This window comes from Petaurus breviceps, unplaced genomic scaffold (assembly GCF_028583685.1).
Source record: "Petaurus breviceps papuanus isolate PSGF00001 unplaced genomic scaffold, PetGlider_PUasm1.0 209, whole genome shotgun sequence".
Lineage (NCBI taxonomy): Eukaryota > Metazoa > Chordata > Mammalia > Diprotodontia > Petauridae > Petaurus > Petaurus breviceps.
This window is the reverse complement of record NW_027185854.1, coordinates 372447-391161: the sequence shown is the minus strand read 5'-3', so window position 1 is coordinate 391161 and position 18715 is coordinate 372447. Positions and strand designations below refer to the sequence as shown.

At 38.8% G+C, this 18715-nt stretch overlaps 1 protein-coding gene across 2 annotated transcripts in view; it reads left to right on the top strand.

The window, feature by feature from the left end:
• Positions 1–18715, top strand: part of LOC138165478 (BTB/POZ domain-containing protein 8-like) — a 120716-nt gene that overhangs the window by 37538 nt on the left and 64463 nt on the right. For both annotated transcript variants that reach the window (XM_069093842.1, XM_069093843.1), the window contains one exon: positions 6916–7005. In XM_069093842.1, the coding sequence (XP_068949943.1) occupies positions 6916–7005 (90 nt within the window). The remainder of the gene's footprint in view (positions 1–6915; positions 7006–18715) is intronic.

Here is an 18715-nt window from a genome sequence, read left to right as displayed (position 1 = left end):
AGTTCCACAATCCCTTGAGTTTCACATTTTTCTCCCCCCACCCGCATGGCAGCATGCAATCAAATACAGGATCTACAAATACCTTCACATTAAACATTAGTCAAATTGTAAAAAAAAGGATTATAAGACTCTAGTTCTTTCTCTGGATGTGGATATCTCTTTCCACCATGAGATTTTTGGAGTTGTCTTCTAACCTTGCATTGCTGAGAAGAGCCCAGTCTATCAAAGTTAGTTGTCACACATATGTTGTGTCTGTAATTATGTACAAAGTTCTCCTGGTTCTGTTTTCACTCAACATAAATTTGTATAAGTCTCTCCAAGTTATTATGAAGTTTGTCTGCTCCTCAATTCTTATAACACAATAGTATTCCATTACATTCATATAATACAACTTGTTTAGCCATTCCTCAGTTGTTGGGCATCCCCTTGATTTCCAATTATTTGCCACAACAAAAAGAGCTGCTATAAATATTTTTGTACATACAGGTCCTTTTCCCACTTCTATGATCTCTTTGGGACACAACCCTAGAAATGGTATTGCTGGGTCAAAGAGTATGCACTTATTTATAACCCTTTGGACATAGTTCCAGATTGCCCTCCAGGATGGTTAGATCATGTCACAACTCCACCAACAATGCATTAGTATTCCAATTTTTCCACATCCTCTCTAGCTTTTATTTTCCTGTTTCCTCATCTTGGCCAATCTGACAGGTTAGATGTGGTACCTCAGAGTTGTTTTGATTTGCATTTCTCTAAATAATAGTGGTTTAGAGCATTTTTTTCATATGCTTATATGTATCTTTAATTTCTACCTCTGAAAATTGCCTGTTCATATCCTTTAACCATTTATCAATTGGGGAATGACTTGTATTCTTATAGATTTGACTCAGTTCTCTGTATATTTTAGAAATGAGGTCTTTATCAGAGACACTGGTTGTAAAAATTCTTTGCCAATTTTCCACTTCCCTCTTAATCTTGGTTACATTGGCTTTAGTACAGCAACTTTTCAATTTAATGTAATCAAAATTATCCATTTTTTTTATTTCATAATGCTAACTCCTGTTTGGTCATTAAATCTTCCCTTCTCCATAAATCAGGTAAACTATTCCTTGCTCTCCCAGATTGCTTACACTATCAGCCTTTATTCCTAGATAATGCACCCATTTAGATTTTATTTTGGTATGCGGTATAAGGTTTTGGTCTATTCCTAGTTTCTGCCATACTGTATTCCAGTTTTCCCAGTAGTTTTTGTCAAATAGTGAGTTCTTATCCCAGAAACTGGGGTCTTTGGGTTTATCAAATAGTAGATTGCTGCTATCATTGACTGCTGTGTCTCATTTACCTAATCTATTCCACTGATCCACTACTCTATTCCTTAGCGAATACCAAGTAGTTTTAATGACAGCTGCTTACAGATCAAAATCTGGAATGGCTAGTCCAACTTTCCCTAACATTTCTTTTCATTATTTCCCTTGATTTTCTGGACCTTTTGTTCTTCCAAATGAATTTTGTTACTATTCTTTCTAGCTCTGTAAAGTAATTTTTTTGGTAGATTGATTCGTATGGCACTAAATATGTAATTTAATTTAGGTAGAATTGTCATTTTTATTATATTAGCTCAACCTAGCCACAGCCAACTGATATTTTTCCAATTAGTTAGATCTGACTTTATTTGTGTGAAAAGTGTTTTGTAATTGTGTTCATGTAGGTCCTGTGTTTGTTTTGACAGGTACATTCCCCGATGTTTTATAATATCCACAGTGGCTTTAAATGGAATTTCTCTTTCTATCTCTTGCTGTTGGATTTCGTTAGAAATATATAGGAATGCCAAGGATTTATGTGGATTTATTTTATATCCTGCAACTTTGCCAAATTTATTTATTGTCTCAGGTAGTTTTTTACTTGATTCTCTAGGATTCTCTTAAGTATATCATCATATCATCTGCAAAGAGTGATAGCTTAGTCTCTTCTTTGCCTAATTTGATTCCTTTAATTTCTTTTTCTTCTCTTACTTCTACTGCTAACATTTCTAGACCAAATTGAATAAGAGGGGTGACAGTGGACATCCTTGTTTCACCCCTGATCTTATTGGAAATGCTTCTAGCTTATCCCCATTACATACAATACTTGCTGATGGTTTTAGATAAATGCTACTTATTATTTTAAGGAAGACTCCATTTTTTCCTATACTATCTAGTGTTTTTAATAGGAATGGATGTTGTATTTTGTCAAAAGCCTTTTCTGCATCTGTTGAGATAATCATATGGTTTCTACTAGTTTTATTGTTATGATCAATTATGCTGATAGTTTTCCTAATGTTGAACCGTCCTTGCATTCCTGGAATAAATTCTACCTGATCAAAGTGTATTATTCTCATGATAAATTGCTGTAGTCTTTTTGCTAATATTTTATTTAAAATTTTTGGATCTATATTCATGAGGGAAATTGGTCTATAATTTTCTTTCTCTGTTTTGTTTTTTCCTGATTTAGGTATCAGTACTTTATTTGTGTCATAAAAAGAATTTGGTAGGACTCCGTCTTCTCCAGTTTTCCCGAATAGTTTGAAAAGTATTGGAAACAAGTGTTCTTTAAATGTTTGATAGAATTCACTAGTAAATCCATCTGGCCCTGGAGATTTTTTCCCAGGGAGTTCATTGATGGCTTGTTCAATTTCTTCTTCTGTGGACAAGTTACTTTAACCTTGCTTACCTCCATTTCCTCACCTGTAAAATAAGTTGGAGAAGGAAATGGCAGATTACTCCAGTATCTTCACCAATAAAAACCCAAATGGGTTCACAAAGAGTTAGACAGGACTGAAAACAACTGAACAACAAATTTGCCTGTATTTCTTGTTTGGTTAAGAAAATATCTTGGGGCGGAGCCAAGATAACAGCGTAGAAGCAGGAAAACTCCGTATGCTCCCTCCATAACCACCTCAAATACCTATAAAAAATGACTCTAAACAAACTTTAGCCATACAGAACCCACAGAGTGACAGAGAGAAACAAAACTCCCACTAAAGGCATCCTGGAAGGCTGACAGGAAGGGTCCGTTGTAGCATGCTGGGAGCGGAGCCCAGCCACATGTGGGCCTGTTGTTTTAGCCTTGGGGAAGCCTCTGACCAACTGCCAGCTGGAGGGACTGCAGGAGAGTGGATCACCAGCAGCTGTGGCAGTTTCCAGAATTATCGACCCATAAGTGCCAAAGACAAAGTGAGAGGTCAGTGCAGTGTGGACTTTGTGGGAACGGGGTCCCGGAGAGCAGTCCAGCCTCTGCTCCAGGAGGGAGAAGAGGCTGAGGTGCAGGGGCCGCCACATAGCTGCTTCAGAGCTCCTGGCCTGCAGATTATAGAGGGACCAAATGACCATCCTGAGGGGTAGTCACTCGTCCTTTAACTTTCTTGGATCTGGATTGTGGTCTAGGGTGGAGGTCCTGGGTTGGATGACCAGGTGCCAGAGCCAGTGGAAGCCTCTGAGAGGGCACCCACCTAATAGCTCCAGCAGCTGCAAAAACACCAGCCATTTGGACAAAGCTCTTCTCTCTGGAAGCAGAGTTCTGCTGTGGTAAAAAGCTCAAAAGTCAAGTAGTTGAGTGGCAACATGAGCAAGCAAAGGAAGCAGAGCAAGCACAGCAGTCCAACTCTGGATTCCTTTTTGGGGGACAAAAAGGATCAAGGCATGGAACAGGAGGAAGAAAATGAAGTCAGAACTCCTGCATCAAAAGCTTCCAAAAAGAATATGAAGTGATTACAGGCCATAGAGGACCTTAAAAGAAGGATTTTCAAAACCAAATAAGAGAAGTGGAGGAAAAATTGGGAAGAGAATGAGAATTATGCAAGAAAATCATGAAGAGAGAATCAACAACCTGACTGAAGAAAATAACACCTTAAAAAAAAAAGACTAACTCATGACAAAAGAGGCTCAAAAAGACAATGAGGAGAAGAATGCCTTAAAAAGCTGAATTTGCCAGGTGGAAAAAGAATCTCAAAAGCTCACTGAAGAGAATCTTTCCTTCAGAATTAGATTGGAGCAATTGGAAGCTAGTGACTTTATGAGAATCAAGATACAATTAAACAGATCCAAACAAATGAAAAAATAGAAGGCAATGTGAAATATCTCATGGGAAAAACCACTGACCTGGAAAATAGATCCAGGAGAGATAATTTTAAAATTATTGGACTACCTGAAAGCCATGATCAAAAAAAGAACCTAGAAATCATCCTTCAAGAAATTCTCAAGGATTTTCAGAACTATATCAAACAGTAGTGGGGAGAATGGGCATCCTAGCTTCACTTTCCTGTTGATTGCAAAAGGTTCTGGTCTATCTCTATTGTATGTGATGCTTACTTTTGGTTTTAAGTAGATGCCTTTTATGATAGTTTAAAATATCACTGTATTTTGCATATGTAGTTTGCATAATTTTTAGCCTAAAATTGTGCTGTACTTTGTCCCAGGTTTTTTCTGATCATGTGGCTTTGGATATTTTAGTTTTTAGTATCATTAATTCTGTTGATGTTTTCTTAATTTAAATGACACCTAGTTTTCAAACTTAGATGGTGGTGCCCTCAGTGGTAATTGAAGAGTGGGTGTGGGTAGAGTCAAGATGAAGGAGAGAAGTCAGCAACTTTGCTGAGCTCTCCCAGCCCACCTCTCTAAACAGCTTTGAAAAGCACATCAAATTGCATTCTGACAGCAAAAAGTGAGTCATTTTTTCTAGCTCTAAGAAGCTTAGAACAACAGAGAGGTCTGTAGACGCTGGAGTGGAGTCTGGCTGGAAACACTGCCTAATCAAAGTGACGCTGGCTATGGACCTTCACTAGATGAAAGGGACAGTAAAGGCACTGGTCACCTGGTCAGAAACAGATTCCTAGGGACCCCCTGCTAGTAATGGGTGCAGGATTGGGTGCTATTTGGCAACTTTCTTGGCAGTTACCCAGTTCCAGATCACAGTTCCAGGGAAGAGAGGAGCAGTTGAGGTTGTAAGGGAGCAGGGGCGTTTTCTGTATAAGGACGAGAGAAGGTTAGGGTTAGTTACTGCCAGGAGGGCAGTGACTAATACTCTTCTCTGGATCACATCACCTTGGAAATAACCAAAAACTTACCCCCAGACCTAACTGTGATAGCAATGGAAGGACATAAAATAGGCCAGACATTGCCCCACCCCTATCTCCAGAGGTAAAGAGTCCAACCCTAACATACTGACCAAAGTCAAGAAATAGGCCAGGAAAATGAATAATAACAATAAATAAAATCTGACCACAAAAACCTACTTAGGTGACAGGGAACCTCAAGACAAACTCAGAAGAAAATGACTTGAAAACATCTACAGCAAAGCTCTCTTTTTTTTTTTTTTTTGAGGCATTTGGGGTTTATTGATTTGCCTTAGGGTCATACTGCTACTAAGTGTCTGAGGCCAGATTTGAACTCAGGTCCTCCTGACTCCAGGACTGGTGCTGTATTCCCTGCACCATGTAGCTGTCCCTACAAGCAAAGTCTTGACTTTTTTTCTTTAAAGAAAAATGCAGAGTGGACACAAGCCCAACAAGAATTCCTAGAAAAGTCTAAAGAAAGATATTTTAAAAAAACATTTTTTAAAACCAGTTAAGTGGTAGAAGAAAAAATTGGGAAAGAAGTGAGACCACATAAGTATATAAAGTAGCTTAGGAGGCAGGGTACTAGCAGTTTGAAGGATCAGGAAAAGCTTAGTGTAGAAGATGATGCTTGAGCTGACTCTTGAAGGAAACAAGGGACTCTGAGGTAGAAGTGAGGAGAGAGTAAATTCCAGGCATGCGGACAGATGTTGCAAAGAATGGGAGAAGTACTTTGTGAGGAGCAGAGGGAACATCAGTTTGACTTCATCATAAGAGTGCAAAAGTAGAAATAGTACATAATGAAGCTGGAAAGGTATTTTGGGGCCAGGTTGTAAATAGCTTTAAGAGCCAAATGAGAGTTTATATTTTTTTTCTAGAAGCAATAGGAAGCTTCTGGAGTTTGAGTTAGAAAAGTGATGTTCAAACCTGCATTTGAGGAAAACACTTTGTCAGCTCTGTGGAAAATGTCCTAAAGGGTGAAAGACTTGTGGCAGGAGAGATCATATAGGCCACAGTTCAGGGCTCTTTTCACTACATACACTGTTACCTCCAGAGCTGGAGAGAGATCACCTTTTGTCGATTAGCTCCTTCATTCCTCTCCAGGCTTCTTTCCCCAGCATATCCCAGAGTCTCCTCATCTTGGGAAAAACCTCCTTCCTCTGATTGGTCATCTACTCCTGAGACCTCCATTTTAAGGAAGAGCCCTAGCTGTCACTGCTTTCTGGACTCTGCTCCTGCCTTTTATTTCCACTGTATTGGCTTGTGGACCCCTTTTCTGACCCAGGGAAGTCATATAACCTTGTAGAACTCTAGGCAATTTTTTTAGATGATGAGTTGTGGAAAAGGAGCAGACCTTCAGACAGAGAAACAGTTTCCTCATCCTAGAGTTTCCCAATCCCCATTTAATTTTGTGTACCTCTTAATATTTATATACCTGCATATATCTTGTCTTCATAGAATGTGAGCTTCTTGAAGGTAGGGAGGACTTAATTTTTGTCTTTGTATCATCACCAGCATCTCACATAATGTTTGAAACATAAGCACTAAATACATTTTCTTGATTAGTTGATTATATTGTTTTCTTAGTTCTATTTATTATTAAAGGAAAAAATTTCTTACTGTAATTTAGCAGTCAAAATCTGTTTAAATGGCATGAAATATGTGTTTGTCATTTTTAGTATAAAATTTGTGTCTCACCCTGCAAAAGTAGACAAATGAAAATGTGGACTTTAGATATCACGACATTACAGATAAAGAGGTTTATAAGAAAATAATTTCACATGATGCAGAAATAATTTACCTTTATTTTCTTCCCTCCCTTTTAGGGCGATTTTATGTGCCAGGTCTCATTATTTTGCAGCAATGCTGAGTGGATGTTGGGCTGAAAGCTCCCAAGAGCACATCACTCTTCAAGGGTAAGCAGAGATTTTGCAGGTCACATGGGAACAGCAGTTGGCAGTTTGACTGCAAATCATTGCAGATAATGCTGCATACAAAGCACTCTTTATGAGTCTTCTTTGACATAATGTTCAGTGTAATAAGGTATCTCATGTAGTAGAATTTTGCAGCATTGGTTATTTCTTTTACTATTTGCAGTACATAGTAGATAGTTCAGTAAATAAAGGTTTGGCCCAGATACACATCTATGCCCATACAACACACTATAGAAACTTGAGGGTGTTTGATATGTCTTTATTTTTTAATCTATATGTTGTCTAAGATGATGCCCTTGTCTGCCTTCTAGAATTGTTTTGAGTTTCCTATTCCACATACTTCACTTGGATTGAATATCACTTAACTTTGATTTTACTAAAAATAATTTAATCCTTTGAAATGCCATTCATAAAGGTTTAAGTGTATAGATTAAGCATTTACTATGTGCTGGGTATGTTCTGGGTGCTGTGCCAAGCCCTGGGCATATAATGAAAGGCAAAAGACAATTCTTGCCTTCAAGGAGCTTATAACCTAATGGGGGAGACAAACTACAAACAAATATATACAAAGCAATCTAGATAGATAGCATTACAGGCAGTTAAAGTGGGTGGAGTTGGGAGACGAGTGTCTTGGGCAAGGGACGGAAAGGAAGCCATTGTTACTGGATCACAAGAGTACATGGTGACTGTGGGGGGAGAGAGTATAAAGTATATGAAGATTGGAGAGGTAGGAGGGGCCAGATTATGAATTACTTTGAATGCCTAATAGAGTATTTTATATTAGATATTGGAGGTAATAAAGACTCACTGACTATTACTGGGTAGGAGGTTATCATGGTTAGACCTGAGAAGGAGTTAGGAGGAGAACCAGGGGAGAATACCTGTCAAGAAAGGACAATCTACAAAATCAGTGGCTGAAGAGAGGTCAAGAAGGATAACAGTTAAGAAAAGGTCATTAGATTTGGTCATTGAAAGATCACCAGTAACTTTGGAGGGAGTTCTGTTGAATGATGTGGTTAGGAGCCAGACTGTAGAGAATGAAGAGGGTGCAAGGAGAGGAAGGAGAAGCACCGGGAGTAGTTTAGCCACCAGAGGAAGGAGAGATGGGATTACAGCGAGGATGGGCAGATGAAGGGAGGACAGTTGAGGGATGTGGCAACATGAGCCTGTTGTAGGTAGGAGGAAAGAAGCCATTAGAGGCTGAGAGATTGAAGGTGAGTGAGAGAGAGGATAATAGAGGGGGCAGTCTGCTGGGGAAGACCTAGTGAATGGGACGTAACATTAGCGTATGTAATATTTCCCTCCTGTTGTCACCCTCTTTACCAAGAGGAGGGAAGTGTCTGATCATGTAGAGACTTTTTAGATGACTAGTCTGTCAAATAATTGCCATACTCTGCTGAGATAAATCATTTAATAGCTATTTGACTACAAATTTACAGGCCTTAACTTCTGGGAAGCTCTTATTAGGGTATAGAATTCCTTGACCATCTAGCACTGTCTTCTTTGCAACACTTCCTGTATATGGACTATGGTCCTAAGTGTCTATAATTGAATTTCAATATAAATTGCGTTTTAAATCTTGCCATTTTAGCTATTTAAGGGTTATTTCATCATTGGAGAGGTCTTTGTCAGTAGGTGTTACACTGTAGGTGTTCATGTTTTTCTAAACAGATATAAAATACAGATGACTTACTCTGTAATAATGAAAATGCTGCTTAGTGAAACATCTGTCAAGACAGCAGGGAAACCATTTCTTGCTGTTTTTATAGCATCCAGTGTATTAATACATAGAATGAACTGTCTGTTGATTTTGCTCCTTACTGTGCTAAAACCGTGTTTTTCTTTGTTTAGTCATTATCTGTTGCTTAAGCATGAGCCTGTTTAAAGAATCAGTTCTCTGAGTTGTATGCCTCATTTTTATTAATGCTAATAGGAAAAACTCCTTAGGATCTGAAAGAAGCTAATATGTGATGTTCTTTATTTTAGTAATTGTTTTGAAGTTTTATGCAGAAAACACAACTGTATCTTAATTATTAGATCTGACTTTTTCATTTAGATATTACAAAGGTGGTAGTAATTTTTAATCAGTGTGTAGTTGTAAGATGGTTCTATTGTCTAGCTCTAAAAATCTATGGTTCTATATATTTTCATCTTTCCTCCTTCCCCTCCTGGCTTGGGAAAATGCTTACCAGTTCATTGATTGATTCATTCCTTTGCTGCTCACAAATATTTGTTGAGTATTAATAAGAACGATAACAATAGGAGACATTTTTATAATGTCTTAAAATTTGTAAAGTTATTAACAAACATCTCATTTGATTCTGAAAACAACCCTGTGAATTAGGTGCTACAGATATTGTCAGTCCCATATTACAGAGGAGGAAACTAAGGCTCAGATTATGTAAATTACTTATCTGTGGTCATACAGTTAGTGTCATGTATAGGATCTGAATCCAGGTCTTCCTTATGCTAAACCTAGCGCTGTTGAAACTTTCATGTTGAATAGCCCCCTACAGGGGGGAAGTAGTATTGCTACTACATAAGGGGAAGATACTGTTCCACACCGTTAATGAATTAATAATCATTTATTAAGTACCTACTATATGCCGTAGTCTGTGGTATACACTAGGAATACAAAAGCTAAAAACATTCCCTGCCCTCAAGGAGCATGCATTATATCAAGGAAGATAACATACAGATATATGTAAAATACAGATCCTGTATTACTTGACTACAGCCAAATAACCAAATGAATGCCCCTTAAATTACACGTCACTATTACTCATTGTCCTTTCAACTCTTAACCAGTGGATATAACTAATGCTTTCACCTCCCCTTACTGTTCATTTTCCCACATCCTGTGATAAGAAAGTGTGTTACTGCCTGGTGTCTGTACTGTGCCTAACAGAAGCAAGGAGACATCCCCAGCCCAGTCAAAAGATGCTCCATGTATCCTTTTACAGCCCATCCCTTGCAGTTATCTCTGAAAAGGAAAGTTTCTTTCCTAAACATCAGTCCTCTCACATTGACAACACTCTCCTTTGGTGAATCAGTTCACCTCTATACTCCACTCTTGAGTCTCCTCCTCAGCCCATGTTCTCTCACCATTCTTACCTTGTCCAGGGCTAACCCTGGACTGCTTCCTCCATCTTCTGCCTTCATTCCTACAACTTTGTTCCATGGCCTCACTGGGCCACCTATAGCAGTCTGTGTCTGACACACAACAGATACTTCATTAAATGCTGAATGGGCTCTCTATTCTAGACCTTTCTGAATGCCAGAGGTGGTGGGGATGGTGGTGATAACAGCAATAGTAATACCAGCCAGTAAAGATTTGCAGAGTGCTTCACAGATGTTATCTCATTTTATCCTCAGCTCTAGGAGGTAGGTCCCTCTCTTATCTTCATTTTATAAATGAAGAAACTGAGCATAGAGAAGTTAAATGCCTTGTCTAGGGTCCCAGAGCTTATCATTGTCTGAAGCTAAATTGAATCTCAGTTCTTCCTGTCTCTCACTCTACCCACTACACCACCAGCGTCCCAGGTCACCGTATTCTCAGGTAAGGACTTTGACTTCACTAAAAAAACTGAGGCCAGTCGCAGAGAGCTCTCCCTTTCTCCTTCCTCCTTCTTCCATGTCTCTCAGATAGCTTCCCTCACTATCTCTTCCTTCACCCATCACTCAGATGAAAGGACAGCCCTTCTTAACTCTTGGTCCATCCTATCTTCTCTAGCAGATTGCTTCCTCTGTCATTCACATTCTTTCTGTCATTAATCTCTGCTAATCTACTGACTCCTTCCCTGATAACCTACAAACAGCCATTTCTCCCTCAGTCTTAATAAACTCATTTGGTCCAGTCATTCCTTTTGCTTGTCTTCTCCTTTGTAGTGTAGTTCCTCCACTTTTTCTTCTCTCACCATTTTTTAAACCATTTCCAGTCTGGCTTCTGACATCATTCAGCAGAGATTTCTCTCTCCAAAGTTCCCAGTGATCTCCTAATTGCCAAGTATGATGGCTTCTTCTCAGTCTTCATCCTTTTTGACCTCTCTGTAGCTTCCCAATGTTAGTTACCCTCTTCTCCTGGACAATCTTTCCTCTCTAAGTTTTTGTGATCTTGGTCTTTGCATTCTTCTACCCACCCCACTGCTCCTTTATAGACTCTGATCTTTATCCAGGCCATGACCACTAACTGTGCATGTACATGTAATGGTAATGAAATTTGAAGATCCCTTTGTATTGGAAAACTGACAGGTACTTAGCACCTAGTTTCAAATTAAGCCTCTGTAAAGAAACAGGAGGTATGAACCCCTGTTGCTGATGTAACAGGAAGGAGCTAATACCTCTATAAGGAAGAGCACAAGCTGGACAGACAGAACTTCTTGGGATAAGCATTGTAGAAGCAGGGCAGCTGCTGCTGGGGAGGGAGAGAGAATTTCTCTCAGCGAGCATCTGTTGCTGGGCTGCTACTGCTGGACTGAAGACTGAACTGAGAAGAGAAATGAGAACCGAGAACTGACACAGACTCGAACTTGTGGTGGCAAGACTTCCAAGGGCCAGTTGGAGCTGTCAAAGACTGAGGAAGCAGGACTGTGGTGCCGGTATTTTGTACAAATGTCATTGAGGCTTTGTCATTGTTGTGGCTTCATTAAGCCTTGTCTACCCAGGAACAGAAATTGTGAAGGATTTGAGATGGACTGGACACTGTGAGCTCCAATGTGGAGCAGGAACTGCACAGAGAGCTAGACAAGGAACTGGGAGCTATCTGCCTTTGAACCCAGGTGACAGTTTGGTGGATTCATGTAGGAGCTACCTGCCTCAAGTCAAGATGAAAAGACCTCTCTGTGGATACTGAGTAGTGACTGAGGAAATTGTGATTTACTTGTGACCTAGAGGTGGATGGCTTTTATACTTTCCACTACCCCTTAAGAGGGTGCCAAGTAGTGACTGATGAAATTGTAATTTAATTGCACCTCATGGGTGGAAGGCTTATACTTTGTGTCCCTTAAGGAGGCCTCCTTAAGGATAATTGAATGATTGAATTACTAAATGATTGTACTTTGTTGAATACTGTGTGACCACTTTGGTGAAAACTATGTGGCCATTTTAGTGATAAGTTATTGAGTTGTGACATTGGTGAGTGCTGTATTTTGATTTTCTGTGATAATCTGTAACATTCTGAATGCTGTACCTTGATTTTCTGTGAATGTTTTGCTCTGACTTGTTATTGAATAGAGAGTTCGCTATACTGTGTAATCAGAACCTTGAAAGCTGTTCACAGCAGTCGTCCTTTGGAACACTGCTCACACGTGGCTTTACAGTACCCCAAGAGTCTGCTCTGAGGCCTCCCCTCTATTCAGTCTATGCCAGGGGTTCTTAATATGGGGTGCATGAACCCACCCTTCAAGGAGTCCCTTGGATAGATTTCAGGGAGTCCTTGAACTTGAATGAGAAAAAATTATTTCCTTGTTTTCACTAACCTTTTACTGAAATTTAGTGCTAATTTCCTTCAGTAATGAATGTGACAACCAAAGTAGTATTAGCAATGCCTGTGATTTTTTTTCACCAATAGAAATCACAGGTATTTTAAATAAGTTTTAGTTGCAAATAATTTGAAATAATTTCTCATCAAGACTTCAGAATTGAGCATATTGACTTAAAAAGCCACCCATTGGTGCAGCTCTGGCTTCCACCTTCCCCAATCCATCTAAAAAGGGGACTCTGAACAAACTTTGGAGCTGCAGAACCCACAAAATGACACAGAGAAGCTAACCTCCCATTGAGGACAGCCCGGCAGGCCGGCAGGAATTGGCCAGCACAGCGCTCCAGGAGCTGAGCACAGACCAGCTTGAGACAGAGCTTTTAGCCCCAGGTCGGGCCTGACCAGCCCCCAGCCAGAGGGACTCCAGATCACCAGCAGCTGTGGCCGTTTCCAGATTTATCAACACATAGATGCAAAGGACAAAGTGAGAGGTCAGTGCAGTGTGGACTTTGGGACCAATAGTTGGGAGACCATCGGCTTTTGCCCCCAGGGCAAGAAGCTGCTAAGACGCCCAGCACAGCTAGCACCATGTGGCAGCTTCAGCTCCTGGCCTGCAGAGTGTGGGGGGACCAAGGGACCAGTCTGAGAGGTAATCGCTCTTGCTTTAACCTGATTGGTTCTGGATTGCAGTCTAGGATGGAGGTCCTGGGGTGTGTGACCAGCTTGCCAGAGTGTGTGGAGGCTTCAGAGAGGGCACCCAATTAATACCTCTGGCAGCTGACAAAACCCCAGCGTTTGGGACAAAAGCTCCCCTGTCTGGTGGCAGAATCCTACTGTGGCAAAAAGCCCAGGGGTCAAGTGACTGAGGGGCAACATGACCAGGCAAAGGAAACAAAGCAGACAGAAGATTCCAACATTAGACTCCTATTTTGAGGACAAAAAGGAGCAAAGCATGGAACAGGAGGAAGACAGTGAAGTCAGAACTCCTGCACCAAAAGCTTCAAAGGAAAATATGAGCTGGTTACAGGCTATAGAGGACCTTAAGAAACAGATAAGAGGAGGAAAAATTGGGAAGAGAAATGAGAACAATGCAAGAAAATTATGAAATGAGAGTCAACAGCCTGACTGAGGAAAATCACACCGTAAAAAACAATCTAACTCAATTGGCAAAAGAGGCTGAAAAAGGCAATGAGGAGAGGAATGCCTTAAAAAGCCAAATTTGCCAGATGGAAAAAGAATCTCAAAAGCTCAATGAGGAGAATCATTCCCTCAGATTTAGAATGGAGCAAAGGGAAGCTAGTGACTTTATGAGAAATTAAGATGATGTTAAACAGATCCAAACAAATGAAAGAATAGAAGGCAATGTGAAATATCTCATGGGAAAAACCACTGACCTGGAAAATAGATCCAGGAGAGATAATTTAAAAATTATTGGACTACCTGAAAGCCATGATCAAAGTAAGAACCTAGAAATCATCCTTCAAGAAATTCTCAAGGAAAATTGCCCTGATGTTTTAGAACCAGAAGGCAAAATAGAGGTTGAAAGAATCCACAGATCACCTCCTGAAAAAGATCCCAAAAAGAAAACTCCTAGGAATATTATAGCCAGGTTCTGGAATTCCCAGATCAAGGAGAGAATATTACAAGCATCCAGGAAGAAACAATTTGAATATTGTGGAAACACAATCAGGATAACAGGATCTGGCAGCTTCTACACTGAGGGATTGAAGGGCCTGGAATATGATATTCCGGAGGACAGAGGAGCTGGGATCACCTACCCAGCAAAACTGAGTATCATGTTTCAGGGGGAAATATGGTCATTCAGTGGAATAGTGGACTTTCAAGCATTCTAGATGAAAAAACCAGAGTTGAATAGAAAATTTGACATTCAGATACAAGAAGCAAAAGAAGCATGAGAACGTAAACAGGGAAAAGAAATCATAAGGAGCTTATCAAAGTTGAACTATTAACATTCCTACTTGGAAAAATGATAATTGTAACTGATGAAACTTTTCTCAGTATGAAAATAGTTGAAGGGAATAGAAATATATTTATATATGTCTATATCGGAGGGTATATGGGCATATGAATACATAAGTGAATGTGTGTATATATATTTACAGGTATACATAGATAGAGGGCACAGGACCAAGTTAATAGGAAGAGATGATACTTAAAAGGTGAAATTGAGAGGTGAAAGAGGAATATAATGAGAAGAGAAGGAGAGAGACAGAATGGGGTATAGTTATATAGTTATCTCATATAGCAGAGGCAAGGGAAAATGGTTACAATGGAGGGGAAGAATAGGAAGGCAAAAGGGAATGGGTCAACCTTATTCTCATTGAATTTGGCTCAGGAAGGGAATGACATACACACTAAATAGTGTATCTCACCCTACAGGAAAATAGGGGGGAAGGGGATGAGAGGGGGGATGATGGAGGGCAGGCTGGGGGGGAGGGAAGTTGGAAGCACTCACTTTTGAAAAGGGACGGGATCAAAGTAGAGAATAGAACAAGTGGGAGGTGGGATAGGAGGGAGGGAAATATAGTCCATCTTTTACAATATATCTTCTTTGTTAATGTTTTGCATTAGCTACACATGTACAACCTGAACTGCTTATCTTCCCAGTAAGGGTGGGTGACAAGGGAGGAAGGAAATGAATCTGGAATTCAAAGTTTTAAAATCAAATGTTCAAAATTATATATATACATATATATGTGTATATATACACTATTATTAATACTATTTTACATGTAATTGGGAAAGAAGATATACAGGCACTGGGGCATAGAGATCCACCATGCCCTATTGGAAAAGTCGAAAGGGGTATGGTAGAAGTTATGGGAGAGAGCAGATTGGAGGAGGGGATATCCTGTGGGATTGCTATTTTGGGGTGGTGTGTAGGGGAAAAACGGGGAGAATTTGTAACTCAAAATCTGGCGGAAATTAATGATGTAAATCAGAAGTTAGTAAAACATTTGAAAAATGAAAAAATAAATAAATAAAAAGCCACCCATTAACATAAAAAAAAGACCAGAATTACTGAAGCTATTAGATTGATTACATGTGATCACAGCCCTCCTATCTACAGACACTCACACAACTTAACTGAGCAAACTCAGGCACGTGATAGTGTTCAGCCCCCAGTGTCACCACGTTTTCACATTGGTGACCCAGACATCTTTATTGCTTTCCAGTATTCCTTATCTATGATTGTATGTTGATCTTTCATGGAAGGAGGTAAGTTGCTTTCATTGTTTAAGTTTTAGAAAACTTGTCTGTTAAAATGAGAATTCTTAAATCTCCCTGTGACTTTGTGTCGTAGAAAGCAGAACTTCAGGTATAGACAAGTTCACACCTGTCTGATAGCTGAGATAACTATTGAAATGTGTTATTTAAAGTAACTTATTGCTAGCATGAGTCACATACAGTGTTGTAATTTCTGTAAGTAGAGAGCTTCTTTCTTTTGTCTTTTTCTTTATATTCCCTTTTTGTAGAGTGTTACAAAGTAAAATCCCACACACAAGATATATTGTGCAAGTAATATTTATGTATTACTATTCCATGAAAACAATATCTTCATAAAAAAAATGTTGATGATATCAGAAATCAGAAAGAACCAGTATTTCTAGGAAGTCATAGGAAGCCAGGCAATTCCCACTTGCAACAGTAACCAAATTCCAGGGAGAAAGTGATTCTTGAGCTACTGCCATGTCTATTGTAGTAGATTAAAGGCCAATAAAAATGTAAAAACTTGGGTTAAATTGTTAAAATCTGCTTTATTTTATTTATTATAAAGTTTTCAAATATCTTACACTATACCTCACATATATAATTTATTCCTGTATAGATTTATCAAACAGTTATTAAAACTATACAAAAATATTGAGGTTGAAGAAATCAATTGAATCAGACTTTTTTTTAGCTGTGTTTTACAGACACTAGGTTGAAATATCGAAGAAAATGGAAGTATGATGAAAACTATGTTATATAGTTTCACTTGCACTAATGAATGTTAGTGAACACAAAAACCAGTGTTTCCCCAAGGGAAAAATTCTTGTGAATAAATGGCATCTGTCCATCCTGAAGATCCCAGCTCTTTTCATGCTAAGAAAGCTCAGTTTGAAGAGATTGGGGCCCTTCCACCGCTGGATCTGCCATTTCACACAAAAAAACTTTTCTTAAAGCATCCTGTGAAGTTGTGCACTGTATTGTCAGACAAAAGAACCCCACAATAGTGGAGAGGCTCTGGTAAAGCAATATCCATTAGGAATGGTTGAGCAGGCTTGTGGACTAGAACAGAGGTGGGGGGAATAAAGTAGTTCCATTGTTCGATGATGTAATACTTCCTAGAATACGAGAATTTCTTTGAACATTTTTGAAGTAGATAATTGAGAAATTGGCAGGCTTGTCGTTCCTTTTCAGTGCAACTGGATGAAATGGCAGGCTTCTTTCAGTGTAGCCAGTTCCTTGTTTATGTTCACTATATGCATTCTGATGTTGTCAGATAAAAATTCATATTTAATTAATCCCTTTTGGAAAGAACAAAAGCCATCAACATTTTGGAAATGGTAAAAACAAACAAAAAAATAGCTGTTATTTAAATTTGCCAAATTGAAGTCTTACTGAAAAGAAGAGTATACTACTTTTTTGCATAGCTGGAGCTCCTCAAATGCTTGGTAATAATACATCTGGTTTTGCTACTTGAATAAAAAAGGCTCCTCACATCACCATCACTCATTGCTTTTTATCAGACAAGAGCTGGAAACAAAGATTCTCCCAACAAACCTCGAAAGTTTTGTCAATAGACATAAAGTTCCATCAACTTTATCAGAAGCAAGTTTAAAAGATTTTATCAAGAAATGGGAACAAAATACAAAATACCACACAGATATTTGTTGGATTTCAAAAGAATGATTTTTGGAGTACTTATTTGCATCAAAAGGAGAAGTCCCCCCCCTTTTTTGTCTTTATTAATTTGTTTGTTTACTTTTAGTTTACAAGATTCGGTTCCACAATCCCTTGAGTTACAAATTTTCTCCCCTTCCCTCTCCCCCACCCCCAATCCCTAAGGCACCATGCAATCAAGTATAGGATCTACAAATACTTACACATTAGACATTAGTCAGTTTGTAAAGGAGGATTGTAACCTATGGAATGAACAATGGAGAAGAAACAAAACTAAACAAGAAAAAGAAAGAGAGCAGGTAGTTTGCTTCAGTCTGTATTCAAATTCTGTTCTTTCTAGTTCTATCTCTTTCCATCATGAGTCTTTTGATGTTGTCTTATAATCTTGTATTGCTGAGAAGAGTCCAGTCTATCAAAGTTGGTCATCACACATACGTTATGTCTGTAATTGTGTACAAAGTTCTCCTGGTTCTGCTCTTCTCACTCAGCATCAATTTATATAAATCTCTCCAAGTTATTATGAAGTCTGTCTGTTCCTCATTTCTCATAGCACAATTTAATTACATTCATATACCACAACTTGTTTAGCCATTTCCCAATTGATGGGCATCCTCTTAATTTCCAATTCTTTGCCACTACAAAAAGAGCTTTAATGAATATTTTTGTACATATGGGTCTTCCTCCCTCTTCTATTATCCTTTCGGGATACCACCCTAGAAGTGGGTATTACTATGCTTGTGGACTAGACTATGCCCTTTTGGCATAGTTCGAGATTGCTTTCCAGAATGGTTGGATCAGTTCACAACTCCACCAGCAATGCATTAGTGTTCAAATTTTTCCACATCCTCTCCAGTATTTATCATTTTCCTGTTTTGTCATCTTAGCCAATCTGACAGGTGAGATGTGGTACCTCAGAGTTGATTTGCATTTCTCTAATCAATAGTGATTTAGAGCATTTTTTCATATGCTTATAGGTATCTTTAATTTCTACCTCTGAAAATTGCCTGTTCATATTCTTTGATTATTTATCAATTGGGGAATGACTTGTATTCTTATAGATTTGACTTAGTTCTCTGTATATTTTAGAAATGAGACCTTTATCCAAGACACTGGTTATAAAAATTCTTTCCCAACTTTCCACTTCTCTCTTAATCTTGGCCACATTGGCTTTGTTTTTACAGAAACTTTTCAATTTAATGTAATCAGGATTATCCATTTTGCATTTTATAATGCTCTCTAACTCTTATTTGGTCATAAAGTCTTCTCTTCTCCATAAATCTGACAAGTAAACTATTCCTTGCTTTG